Source organism: Pteropus alecto, unplaced genomic scaffold (genome assembly GCF_000325575.1).
Source record: "Pteropus alecto unplaced genomic scaffold, ASM32557v1 scaffold92, whole genome shotgun sequence".
Classification (NCBI taxonomy): Eukaryota; Metazoa; Chordata; class Mammalia; order Chiroptera; family Pteropodidae; genus Pteropus; species Pteropus alecto.
In genome coordinates, this window is record NW_006432447.1 from 3,898,908 (window position 1) to 3,913,656 (window position 14,749).

The 14,749-nt window shown below is 36.2% G+C and overlaps 1 protein-coding gene across 3 annotated transcripts in view; it reads right to left on the minus strand.

Annotated features, from left to right (window-relative positions):
• Nucleotides 1–14,749, minus strand: part of ARMC8 (armadillo repeat containing 8) — a 90,861-nt gene that overhangs the window by 69,975 nt on the left and 6,137 nt on the right. For 2 of the 3 annotated variants that reach the window (XM_025043599.1, XM_006907202.3), the window contains exon 2: nucleotides 1,827–1,903. The exons of the other annotated variant lie outside the window; for it this stretch is intronic. In XM_025043599.1, coding sequence (XP_024899367.1) covers nucleotides 1,827–1,903 — 77 coding nt within the window. The remainder of the gene's footprint in view (nucleotides 1–1,826; nucleotides 1,904–14,749) is intronic. 3 annotated transcript variants of the gene reach the window in all.

A 14,749-nucleotide genomic window follows, 5' to 3' on the forward strand; every position in this document is an offset into this window, starting at 1 on the left:
ATTCAACCTACTGTTGTCCAAATGCAAAATCATCCCCTCTTTCCACTCTACCACTCCTTCACAAAAACCATTCTTACCTGTCTTAGCTGACAGCTAAGTGTCTAAGACTTAACAATTTTTTACGAGGCACTAAGCTATCAAACTATACCTTAGCTTCTTGTTATAATATGCTCTCTCCAATTTTTTAAATGCTTTATTTGATGTTTTATCAACTTTCAAGAAGCTACAGTGTTATGGTAAATAAAAAATTTTAAAGTGAGACGTAACACTAGAATTAGCTACGCATATCGGCTACACCTCAAGATACGTCTTTTATGTAGAATCCTTGATTGATAAATTTAGCTTTTTGTCTAAATAACCATAGCAGCAGGGATAATAAATAACATCACCTTCTACTATCATTCACTGAACACTTAATGAGTCTGACATTTTCAACTAAACTATTTAATGAGGAGTCTTAAGTGATTCTTAATCTGGTGATTAGATTAAATTGCCTAGTAATTTCTAGGATTATCAATATACAAAGCTAATCCCCTCAACTAACTGTATGTAGGTACAACCCAAACTGATTTAACAGATGATTTAATACCACATTTATAGTAATAATCAAACTAGTCTAAAAGGGGCTAATGATTATAAAGTTTCCTAGTTACAGGGACAAAAACAAAGTTATTTAGCATAATGAGAAAACAAGGAATATCATCTCCCATTTCGGTAGACTGAGAAGATGTGAAAATAAGGTGTCAAGTATCCCAGGCAAGTCTCCATTCAGCTCTTCACCTTCTCTTCTAGCTAAATTTAAATAGTCAAGCAGCCCTTACTTTTTATCTTGCCTCAGTTTACAAATGCACATCCCCAAGAAAACCGTTTTACAATGCCTTGGGGGTGGGGAATGAGAGAAGGGAGAATGGGGTTTGGATGAGAATTGCAGTCAGTAGAAACTTCTAAAAACAAAGCATCCTAGCCTTGTCATGGTTAAGCAAGAGTTAAACCGAAAGCACTATTTGGCTGATAACACTAGCAGAGTAAGAGAAGAAGAAAGGGACTATTTGTGCCTTCACTGCTATCCCAAATGTATTCCATCCTGACCTTTTATTGTGTCCTCCTTTCCCTGGACGGAGTTCAGGCCTGTGAACACCATGTGGTCCCCAATCCTATGAGGAGTCTCAGGCTAGACCTTGTTCCTTAGAACTAATGTGTTAAGATTGTGATCATCTGCTGTTTAGAGAATTCATCTTTCAAGCAGTTGCAATCTTATCACACTTGTTCCATTTAATTTTTTTAAAGCATAATCACCTCAGATATGTTGCTTAAAAATGTTTCCTCTCATTAAACAGAGAATTTTGCAGAAAAGAAGGACATTTAGGTCATCGAGAGTTTATTTAAATTTTCTAATGACTGCTTTCTAAATCCTGATATGTAAAACATCACTAAGATATCCAAGCCTGAGAGACAGTCAATGAGTTAACCAAAATCAAAACAACAAAAATCCTCTGACCTATCCTCCCACTCCTTTCCAATTATAAAACATCATCAATTTTATGCTCTTGCTTTGCTGGATATTAAAGTCACAAAAGCATTCTACAAAGGAAACGTTCCTTAAAATGTCAAACAAGTATTCTACCAAAAAGTGAAGCTAACCATGTCAGTTAACAGCTATACAATAGACCATTCTTTAACAGTACAATAAAGTCATGAATGTTAAGGGGTCTTTCCAAAATGGAAGAAAAGTTATAAGCCTGCATTTTCAGAATTATAATATTTGGCAGATTCAAACATGAAAACAAACAAGACTTTTGAGAGACTCTTAAATACATACTACTTACATGACACCTTGTAGAACTTTCTGGGGATCAGGGTCAAATAGCCTGTCAACATAGTGGCGACTGCTAGCTGTTACTTCCTAGAAAGTGGGGGGAAAAATTATGACATCTGAAGCCATGCAAATCACAAATTCACAGCATCACCTACAACATCAATAGCTATATAATCTAACTTAAGGTAGATGCATTAGAATTTCTATAATATACTTATTGTGTTAAATAATTCTGAGAAAAGCTTTTGACAAGATAATAAGATGGGAAGAAAGAAGACACCTGGTTCCCACTAAAAACATAACAAGACAGTAGGACCTTTGTGGTGAGTCCTGCAAGCTTTGCCAACAGATGAACTGGGCATAAGTGTTAAGAAGCAGCTAAGTTTCTTAATTAACTGTTGGATGTCACCTACATATGAATGAGATAGGAATGTTGCTTCTGTTAAGTACCCACTACCGGGAGAAAAAGTCTGGCTCGCAGCAAGGAAAAAGGGTAAGGGTTTCATAAACAGTCTACCGAGTTAGTCTGGGTTCAAGAGGAAGACCCTTGGACTGACAGAGGAGTAATAGCATTGCTAGGAGGCAGACATATGTAAAAAATAAAAACTAAAATAAAGGAGTTGTCACACTTTCTGTTGAGGGAAAAATAATTAAGAATTAGAGTGATTTTTCAGGTCCAAGACAGTTAATTTAGTCTGAACTGGCTAAGACTACAAAGAAAGGGGAGAGTTAGAGCATAATGGGCAAAGGGAATCACTTACCTCCTTTTATTTGTATAATAAAGCTTGCTCTATTATGTTATTTCTTATAATACTTATTCTGGGGAGGTAATAGTGATTTTTTTTAATATTTAACTTTCAATACTTAACATTATTTAAAACAAAATTAGTTTAAAAACCAGAGAAAAAGCATTTTTTTTGTTCCTTGCTGTTTCTTTCTGATGTCTGCTAAAATATGCTTATGTACTGCTACCCATTTGCAACAAATTATTATAGAGAGGAGAAAATACTTTTCCAGTTTACTCTGAATCCCTGAAAAGAGTTAACCACCAACACAGTGCCAGCTTAATCTTCAGAATCACAAAAAAATAACTCTGAAGAAAAACTACATAAATTCTAACTTCCTGACAAGACAGTAACTTAAAAATCAAAGAATATTTTTATATTATGAGCTTGCTACCAAAATATCCTCGTGGGCAACTCAAATACCCACATTTGGTACATACTCCATTTATAGAGAACAAACAGTGGCAGTAAAAAAAAAAAAAAAAAAAACAGATGAAAATTCTTGTGCCCACTATGCCACCATTAAAGTACCTGTCAACAGGGTCTGGTTTCCTCAAAATAACAGAATCATAGTGTTAGAAAGACTCAATAATTATGTGTCCCAATCCCTTGGGTAACAAAGAAATGAGGGATGATCACTACCCAGATGTCAGTGTCAAATGTTAAATAAGGATGCAAACAACTGTACAAATACACTGAGAAATAATATACCAAGAGAAAATCCAGGGTAAAACTGAAAACAGCATTCCTGTAATAAAAACAGATAGTTTTGTCAGTCCATTTGAGCACATGTGCTTTCCTACTCTTCCAACATGGTAAGTTCTGAGCAACTCAGACCTTATATCCTCCCTGTTACTTAGGAATCAGTATTTGATTTTACTGCTCCTCTCCACACACTCTCCCACAGCTTCAACATCTCTTGCCTCTCAACATCTCTTTAAAAAGGTAGTTGGTTTTGAGACCTGTATCTTAAACAACATAGATTTCACCCATTAGTAGCAACTTTCTTTTCTGTTTTGTGCCTGTTTCATTCCATTTAACAAGCACTGAGTACCTACTGTATGATGAAGTCATTAAATATATTTTTAAAATACTCAGGCACTGCCTCTGCCCTTAATGATATTCTATTGTAACTATGTTTACATATTTACATTCCCTACTTGAATGCAAAACAAATATATACACATAAAGGCAGCTCTGAGGATGGAGTTAATAAACCAGGAAAATCCGTAAAGGCTTCTTTAGAGGAGCTGGTTTGGGAAAATGGGTAAGTGCACAAGAATGGACAAGGAAAGAAAAAGAATCAGGGTCATAATCACAGCCACAGGGCATGTGAAGCCAACACCCATCAGCGAGTGTAAAGTTAGCTGGCACTGAAAAAGGAGGGAGGATAGAGAGGTGACCACAGAATGTAAAACACAAAAGGCTAATCAACAGGTGGCCCATAATTGGAGAATTCAGACTGCTTTTTGGTTAAAGTTCTGTAGTAGGTGCCAAAGAGGGTAGAAGAGAATGTTAAAGCAGAGCCTTGATTTAAGAAGCTTACAATCTATAAGAAGGTCAGTCATGTACACACAAAAAAATAATCCTCTGAGCTGCCTAGGTATTAGCAAGCTGAGGTGATACAGTCATTTGTTCAACCTTATTTTACTTTGTGCTTTTACCTTAACATATTCATTTATTTCTCTGTGTGTATGGGACAATTCTTATTATTTCACTGCTTTCCTTTGTAGATCAGGTCACCTCTCCCTGCCTTTCTTTCAAAAGGCAGCCTGGAAGTGTAAAAATTTGAGAAAGCTATTGGTACAGATACTAAATAGGTTGGTCAGGGAAAGCTTCTCTAAGAAGGTAACATTTGAACAAAGACCTGAAGAAGGTGTAGGATGAAGTCCTGTAGCCATCTGGGAGCAAAGCTTTTTAGGCAAAGAGAACAGCAGATGCAAAGGCTCTGAAATGAGAAGTGTCTGCTGTGATCAAAGAACAGGAATCACATAGCTGGAGTAGAATGAGCAAAGGAGAACGCAGTAGGAGATGAGGTCAAAGCAGAGAGGCCAGATGGCAAAAAGCTGTGCTGTTCAACAACAGTCACCAGCCTCATATGGCTAATGAGCATTTGAAATGTGGCTAGAAACTGAATTTAAATTTAACTTTAATTAAAATTTAAGTTTAAAAACCAACACTAGATTCAGTTATTAGAAAACTTTTAAGTGTTTAAAACTACTTGGGTATGTAAATCCACTTTTTCAACTGTAAATTTTATGAAACCTAAATACCAAACAAGTATTTGCAATCAAAATTCAGTACCTAAGTTGTGTAAAATACACCTCAGATTTCGAAGATTTGATATAAAAAAAGCAAAATAATTTCATTAATAATTCTTTACACTGATTATATGTTGAAATAACATTTTGATATATTGGTTTAAATAAGATACATTAAAATTCCTTTTTTCCCCCTTACTTTTCTAGCATTGCTGTTAGAAAATTTTAAATTACATATGTGGCTTGCATGGTATTTCCACTGCACAGTGCTGGTACAGAGCCTTGGTCATTGTAAGGATTTTGATTTTTATGGTGTGAATTGGAAAAATAGGCACATGATCTGACTTGTTTTGAAAGCAATGCTCTGGTTGCAATTTTAGGAACAGACAAATGTATGGAAGGGACTAGAGGACTAAAGCAGTGAGACTAAGTAGGAGGCTATTTCAATAATTTCAATAATGCTGTTATTTCAGAAAGATGATGGTAGCCTGGACTAGACCAAGAGTTTTAGAGGTAGTAAGCTTCGCTAAGATTCCAGATAAATGTTGACGCGGAAATGACCATCAAAATTACACCCTAGGTATGGGGTGTAAAAGAAGAGAAGAGCCAAGGGTAACACTTAAGGTTTTTGCCTGAGAGCCAAGAAAGACTGAGTTGCCAGTTAATGAGATGAGAAAGATTGGATCCAGTTTTGAGTGAGAAGATCAAAAGTTCAGTTTGGAACATGTTAAGATTAAGAATTTTATTAGATATCCAAGTGAGAATGTCAAGTTGTCAGTTGGATACATAAGTCTAGAGCTTAGGAGAGAGCTGTGAGCTGGAGATACAAATCAGGGAATTTTCATCCTATAAATGGGATGAGCTGACTGAAGGAGTGATCATGGATAAAGCAAGGCCTGAAGACTGAACCCTGGAGCACCTGAACAAGCAGCCAACCAGTGTGGTAGAAAGAAACCCAAGAAGCCAAATGAGAGAATGTTTCAAGGAAGGAGTAACCACATATGCCAAATACTACTAATGTGTAGCGTAAGATGATGATGGAGACCTGACCACTGGATTTAGGAGTATGGAGGCCATCATCAATCTTGATAACAGCACAACGGGCAGAGTGGTGGGCCAAAGCCTGATTGGAGAGGTTTATGAGAGAATGGGAAAAGAGGAATTAGAAAAAGTAAATACAGACAGCTCTTTCAAGGAGTTTCATTGTAAAGAGGAAGGAGGAAATAAAATAATAGGTAAAGGGAGAAGTGCAGTCAGGAGAGCTTTTTTGAAAGGTGGAATAAATTAGAGCATACTTGTTGGGTAATAGACATTTAATAGAGAAGAAAAACTGATGCTACATTGGGGCAGAAGGAGAACTTATGGAACAATGTTAATGAATAATTGAGGGGGAATGAGATTTACTGACCAAGTAGAGCATGGAAAGTACAATAACCAGAGGAACTTAATTGGTGAGTATGACAATGAGAGCTTTTTGGACATTCTCTCTAATTGCTTCTATTTTTTGAGAGTAAAAATGGCTGGGTGGGGGTGAAGGAGTGGGGTGGGAAGGCTGGCAGTTTGGAGAAAGAGAAGAAATAAGACACTGAATGGGCCAGGAAAATGTACCAGGACTGCCAGGCAGCACTTATCCTCTTGAGGTTCACAATTATGAATCTAAAGTGAGACTAAGTCAGCATGGCTTGCCTCCAGGTACATTAAAATGTACAGATTTGGGCATGAAAAAGAGAGTTAGATTTAAACAGGGTTGGAATTGCATCAGACAAGGATGACAAAACTAAAAGAAGGAGTCAGCTCAGTTGAGGGTACATGCAAAGTTGTGATTATAATGGCAGGCCTATTGAAGGCCAGCGAAAAAGTTGTAAAATTAATATACTGTAGGTAACAGAGGGATTGAAGAAGGATTGTTGGCACTGGGGTAGTAGAAAGTATGGTTTGAGAGGACAGAAGGTGGTGGCCAGGATGTTTGAAATTGAGATCATGGAGGGATTTTAGTTATTAGTAAGGTCAAAGTTTAGGAAATGGCCATGGGAAGAAGTACCTCAAGGTAGGAGAGAGGATATGATTGTTGGCGAAGTCTAGAGAGTTTTAGAAACGCTGTCTACATACATAATAAAATTTCCATAAATTAACATAGAAGTAGTGCTAGAAAAAGTGATCATGAACTAAGAGCTAAAATCTTAAAGAAATAAGGAAGAATGACGGGGGGGCGGGGCTACAGATAATTACAACAAGGTAGTCTGATGAGATTCAGAGTTGTGGTGTTTCAAGAAGAGAGAAAGAGAGGGATCTGAAAAGAACGATGAGGAAAAGGCTCTAGTTCCACCTCTAGGGCAAGTGATATGAGGAGTATGGGAGGAAAAAGAGCCACCAGCAGAGAAGACTGCAGGAGAGAGCTGGGGAAGAGAGTGTCATCGGGTAAAAAGCTGTTAAAATCTAAGAAAAATGAAGGAAAATTAAGAAAAATGAAGGAAATGTTTACAGAAGAGGCTGAAGATAAGAGAATCCAGTGAAAAGTGCAGGAGAAAGGCAAGGGATCCAGATAGAACAGTAAATGGACAGAGTTATGTGAGCAATGACCCTAGAGTCCTGGGCTTCTTGTGGTAGTTACTGTAAAGAGCTTAATCTTGAAGACCTCAAGGGAAAGAATAGTGGTGACGTAGGGGTGAAGGAAATTTGGAGATTCTTCTTCATTCTTGTCAACAACAGTACGAATGCTGGGGGGGGGGGACAGTTTGATATACACACTTCTTATTTATTCCAGAAATATGAGAAGCACTGAGGTTCCTTCTTTCCTGCCCAGAACAAGAAGGTTAAGGTTTCTGATGTTCTGACCTTTCAAGATATGGCTTACTCACTTCAAAACAACAATGCCCTTTAAGTTACTTTGTGTAGCTTCCAGTAGCTGGAAGGGATTGTGTTCATGGTGATCCCTGCATCCTCCCAACCAACAGAGTGAATATGTCAAACAGCCAGCTAAAGCTCAGCATACAGTCTGTGCCTATTAAAAAGAGCAAAGCTAGCCAGGGTCAGACCATGAACTTCGCCTTCCGGCACCAGGTTTCAAACAAATGACTTAGCAAGCCTCCATAACTTGGCTCATTTTACACATTTTACACATTCAAAGCTGCAACTGAGCTGCCGTAAATGTGTATCTTAAAAACCTGTTACGTTTTATGTACTCCCTAAATCATGCTATGTGAAAATGTACATGGATCCCTTCAGCAGAATGTTTATAGACATCAAATTTGGGAATTAGTTAATTCTAATGAGAGTTGAATCTCTAGGGTGTACAAATGGTATTGATCATTAACAAAAAGAAGAGAAGCTTGAAGCTAGTTTCTTCTTGCAGGAACACGAAAACAGAAACAGGTAATGAGTTGCATTCCATTGTGGAGAAATATTATGTGGAAGCATTTCCTTTTTACTAGGGTGACCATCTGTGACAGGCAGCCTCTGAAATGATCTCCAATGATCCCTACCTCCTGGTATTCAAGCCCTGTGCATTACCTCCCCTTGAATGAATGAAGACTGGAAGTAGTGACTTGATTCTAGCAAATACAGAGAATGCAGAAGTGATAAAACATCATTTCAGTTGTGTGTGTGTGTGTGTGTGCGTGTGTGTGTGTGTGTGTGTGAGAGAGAGAGAGAGAGAGAGAGAGAGAAAGCCAGCTTCCATGCTGTGAGTTGCCCTATGAAGAGAGAAAGAGAGAGAGAGAGAGACAGCTTCCATGCTGTGAGTTGCCCTATGAAGAGTCCCACATGACACAGAACTGAGAGAGGCCGTTGGCCAAGAGCCAGCAAAGAACTAAGGCCCTCAGTCCAATACCCTGCATGGAACTAAATTCTGCCAATAACCATGTGAGTGAGCTGGGAAACAGACTGTACCTCACTTGTGCCTTCAGGTGAGACGTGGCTCCTGCTGACACACTAACTGAAACCTCACAAGACACTTTGGGACAGAGGTACCAGCTAAGTGATACCTGAACCCCTGACCTACAGAAACTGAGAGATAATAGTAGTTTTAAGCAGCTAAGTTTTGGAGTGATTTGTTACATAACAATACAATAGATAATAAACCTTCAAAAGTATCATCTAAACCAGCATAATTTTAAGAGTGAAAAGGGCATGATAATAATCGTCACAAAATAATACACATAAACCAAGAGTGTTGGAGCAAACGGGGCTGTATGATAATCCTACTTTCATTCTTCTTTAGTAATAGGAAAGAGGAAAAACTTAAGAGGTAATCAGAAAACTGGCCAGATATCCTAAAAAGGCAAACTAGAACAGTCTTTAATTGCCCTTCTGAATAAACTACCCATGACTAGGGTGAATTAACACCCTGTATTTTGAAAAAATTATTCAAGAAAGGTTTTGAATGCCAAATTATTAAGTCCAAGACTTCCCATGAATGAGATCTAACACAAAAATGAGGAGAAATAAATGTGTTCAACAGAAGTTTTGGGGTAAAATGATCAGTTTATTATATAATGAAGAATGACAGTTTAAAGATTAATAAGAAAATATCAAACTATTTTTTTATTTCATTAAAATTTTGCTCTATGTATATATCACTGAAACATAATGTTCTTTATTTCTAATATACTCAGGCATTGTGTGGTAGGAAAAACAAACAATTTGGCCTTTTTTAAGACCTGAATTTGAATCCTAGTTCTACTACTTATAAGTTTTGTGACTTAGGAAAAAAATAAAATTCTGAGAATATTTCTTCAATTAAAAAATGGTGATATTACCACATAGCTCATTCAGAGTGCTGGATCAAATGAGATAACACAAGTAAAACCCCTTGTAAACTGTAAAAGTACCATACAAATACTGATTTCAGAGGAATTCTATTTTTGTACAAAAAAATTGCTTTTACAAGTATACTAATGCCTCTCTTGGTTATTCATAATCATATGCATATGCATGATTAAAGCCTAATTATTCAGACAAAAATACCTTTTCTCACCTAATAACAGCTTTCTTTCAGAGCAAGCTAAATACTTAGCAAGAAATAAATAAGTATATGAGTGCTGAACATAAAAATCTAAATTTTTCATTACCTGAGATTTTTAAAAATGCTCAAAATGTACGAAGTAATCATTTGTGCAGTTTTTATAATTAACTTTAGGTGTTACACCATGGACACAAAGAAACTATAACATCATAGTTAAGAATACCAAAGAGTATTATTCAAGGAGTAATCATTTTATAGTGGTCTCTCCCCCATACAACCAACCCAGAAAGAAAAGGTACACAGACAAGAAATATTTTTTATAATATCTGTACTTGACACTTGTTTAGTATGTTACAGTTTATTAAACATTTTCATATCTATTGTCTAATTTAATTCATATGTTCTTTAGAAATTAAACTCTTATAATTCTCAACGGGGGAATTGTGACCCCTAAGAAATTAGTGTTTAAACCAGTGATTGTCAATCAAATTTAATATATCCATTATTCCACAAACTACTAGGAACTTCAAAAGAAAATTGTTCATAATGTTCATCATTTAGCATTTCAGAGAAGATCTTGGTTTGGGGAAGAGATGAAAGAAACACAACCAAAAAAAGAAAAATAGGATGACTGAACTCTATAAAGATTCAGTTTAAAACCTATTTCAGGCTGAAATTCAACATGTGAATATCTTAATTTACCAGGTATTATGTTAGGTGCTGGTAATAGAGAGATAAGATAGAGTTCTTTACCCTCAAGGAGTTAACAGCACAGAAAGAAAGCAGAAATGTAAGTAAGTTACACATGATAAGTGTAACCATAAAAGAAGATACAAAAATTTTTTTTAAGTTAAAGATACAATTAACTGACGTACTGAAATGAGGGGTCAAATGGGAGGTGATGTTAAGTAGTGAGGATGAGTAATCTGAAAGACTACTATTAATTTGCCAGGTAAAAAAGGGAGGAAAAAAGAAAAAGACAAGGACTCTAGGTGCAGAGCACACACATACAAAAGAATTTTGAAACAACGTGGCATATTCGAGAAATGCAATTTAGTATTATAATGATATAGTATGCACTTGGAAATACAAACCAAAGCTGAAGTTGTACTCTAATTCAGCCAGTCAACAAATATTTAAAAAGCTATGCAGGCACTGTTTTAGGCAATAAACAGATATCCCTTCACCCAAAAAAGCCCACCTTTGCAGAGCTTACATTTCAGCAAGGAAAGATAAAAAGCAATAAACACAATAAATAATTTAGACTATTAGAAGGCTATACATACTCTGGAGGATGAATGTTTAATAGCACATTTTATTCCCATGTCTTTATACCATACACTGTCACAAGCCAGGAAAAGGAGAGGTGCAAGAGTGGTACACTAAGATATACACCACTTGGAGTCCCACGCTCTAAGCATCTCAGCAGGCCTGAACAGGACAGCACTAATCCCCAGGATATATTTTATAAATCCATGGAAGTGCGTTTGGCTGTCAAAACAACAACAGGTGCTACTGATATGTAGTGGGCAAGGACTAAAGATGCCAGATGTTCTGCAATGCATGGGACAATTGGCCCACATTCTAAAAAAGTTTCCACTATGCAGTCATGTAGGCAAGGAACCCATTTTTAAGTATTTGAGCCTAGAAACTAACTCCATTTTACATATAAACACAAAATACGTTTTTTATCATTTACCATACAATCAGTTTTCCAAGACTGCAACTCCTATATAAATACAGAAAAGGGTGTACTTTGTCATATTAGGAACTTTACCAAAATCTGTTAATTTCAGAAAGTCACATTAAAAAAATACTACTTATTGTATTTAAGTAACAATTAAACATACCTATGTCAGTCTGCATTCAATAACCAAACTACATACATTTGCACATATATCACTACTTTATTACTTCCTGCTAGGTTAGTAGTGTCTGAGTACTTATTTAAGTGATATAGTTTACTCCTTTCTCCCTTAATACAGCTAGGACATTATGAGAACTCTTAAAAAGTTACATAAGAGGACAGCTATCTTACTTATGAATTTCACTTCAGGAGAGCAAAGCATGTACTACAAAATATGTTTTAAGATGGTGTTAAGTCTGGTAGAGTTGGGAACCACTAACTAAAACATCAATGAGTCAACTGTGAGCCCCAGAAACTCTTCCCATCCCCCAATTTGAAACAAAATTTTGATTTTCTGATGTCTCCAAAACGCTCAGTCCAAAAAAAAAAATGCTACCTTTTGTCACTGACAATTTTCTGATATACCAAATAAGTACACTGCTTAGATAAGTCACAAACTCACAATTAATCATTTTAAAGCCCAAGAACACTTGATGTGCTTGTATTTGCCCCTAAAGAGATTAGGTCCTCCACAACCCAGAATATCAGAAATCGATACTAAACTGTGCCTTAATTTCAAATCACATGTACTCCCTTTGTTTCTGGTGAGACAGTTAAACTCAAAGATCCTAAATACAGCTGCCTCAATGATGCTTGAAGAGTTCTGGTGATACACAGTATTTCTCTGCCAAAGGATTTATTTCCCTATTAAGCAAAAGTAATTGCTACGTAATTCTTTTCTAATTTTAAAAGGTAATATCTGCCTCCTTTCAAGACAATACAAAGAGGATAACATCATCAACAAAGATTAACTTTCCTTGCAGACAGCTCATGGCCTTCCAATGTATTCCAAAGTTCCCACTTGCCTCCCAAAAGAAGAAAGTTTAGAAGAAAAAATATGCCCTCGTACTATTTAAAACCCAAGATTTTGGCAGCTGTTTTTCTTTTCTCTTCTTTTCTTCTACTTCTTGTATTCTGGTAAACTTCTGGACCCATTAACTCAATCAAATTCTCATTCAATTTTTTCAGGCCCACCACACAGTATTTTTGCAACTATTTTTAATCCTTAAAAAATTTTTTTTAAATTATGAATTCACTCTTTGGTGTTTCTAGAGGTTCAAAGCATCCTCTCTCCGCAGATTAATCAAAGCCCTGCTTTTCTGCAGCCTCTAGCAACTTTGGAAAGTTTATAAAATAGCACTTTTCAGTTTGGCTGCGTCTCACAAGCATAGAATGTAACATACTTATGACAACCAAGATTGCTAAAATATATTCTGCTTTAATTTCACAAACATAATCATGAAAATACTTAAATATGTAATTTTAAATTTAATCGTCTTGATAAGAGGCAATCCTGATTGCTCAATAAATAATTAAGACTGAAAAATCAGGCTTTACATGGTAAAATAATATATTTTAAAATAATATATTTTACATACTACTTAAAATAAGTAGTATGTAAGTCAGTACACATAGTTTGAAAAATCCTAAAATGCAAAGCTGTGCACACAATTTTTTTTTTTAATTTAAGTGTTTGAAATTGACTCTGACACTTTACATAATAGCATATGACAGTGAGAAAGTAGCCTTTCTGGTTCTGTTTTCCCCAATTTAAAAAATGCCAAGAATGAATTAGAGATTACCTGCAGGTTTCTTCCAGGAAAAGGCTTCATAATTTTACACTCAAACAAAAGATGATTTTTTTCTCAAAATAGAAAAATCAGGTGAAATTAGATTAAAAGGGATATGAAGAATAGCCTTTACTTTTTCTGTAGTGAGTTTTTTAAGTAATAAAATATTAATAGAGCCAGCCTTTGTATAATATTAACAATTGCTATAGACATGCTTTGGTGGTCACAAGAACTGGAAGCAATTTAACAGACACGTTTCTTTCTAATCAGGTACGGCAATGTTTATCCTTTTAAAGTATGGTACAAATCACAAAGAGCTATATGGTCTACATGGCCTTAAAGGTTTCCTCTCACTATTAAATTCTATTCGTTTATTCTTCAGTGTAGATGAAAATGTCTGAAGACCGAAGAGCAAAGAGAGATCCCTCCAGATAGAATAAATGTACTAAGAAAGAACTTATGGTGCAAACAGCATAATCTGGAAGTCGAAGAGAGCAAGAACCATCTCTGGGACAAACAGCGACAAGGGTTGTGATGAGTTTTACAAAGATTGAGAAATTCTCTGGGTTTGCTGAGGTTCATTTAAATGTCTCCTAAGATGATAAATTGTCCAGGAAATCCACTAGAATGCATTCAAATGCCTACTTTTTGATCCTGACATAACAGAGTGAAGCTATTTAGACATGGGTACGGTGTTGTCCTGGACCATAAGTTTAAATTATTATTCAAGACTGCAATCATGTAAGAACTTAGAGATCCTGACTACCATCTTTCATGGCAGAGCCAGAAGCAGTATTGCCCAGACAGGAAAGCTGCCTCCTGATGAAAGAAAAGCCTTACTTGCTTCAGATTCTTAGAGGCAGTAAACACTTTTGCCTCGGAGCTATCCATGGTGCTTGACTCAGACTCAGCCCACCTCTTCCAGCAATTGGTATATTAGCTTTCCTATTACAGTACCACTCAGGATCTATCTGATCCATCATCCACACTGTGGCCAGTAACGATCATGCCAATATCATGAGCCACTTGTGATCTCCAACTATGCAACTCTGCTTGTGCCCAGGCCCACAATGTCTAACTTTGTCCTATTTTTGGATCTCCAACTAACCTAGCTGTGCCTCCTAGGCCTGCTACATCATCTGCTACACAAAACCCTTTTTGTAGATATAATACACCTAAGATCACTAACATATTCTGGGCAAAAGACTGATTCTTCAGAGTCAAGTCCCCCATGTGATATCTTACATGAGTTTTAAAACTGTATTGTTACACTTTGTTACCATTTCAAAATTACATGACTTTAAAATTTTGCTATATGTTTTTGTGGTTGATTTTGGGATCAGTAAAGAATAGGAACTGCTAACTCAAGATTGATGTGTGGATTTCACGGAATCCATGAACCCCTTGAAATTATGTGATTCTTTAGGCAAATACATGTTTTTCCAGG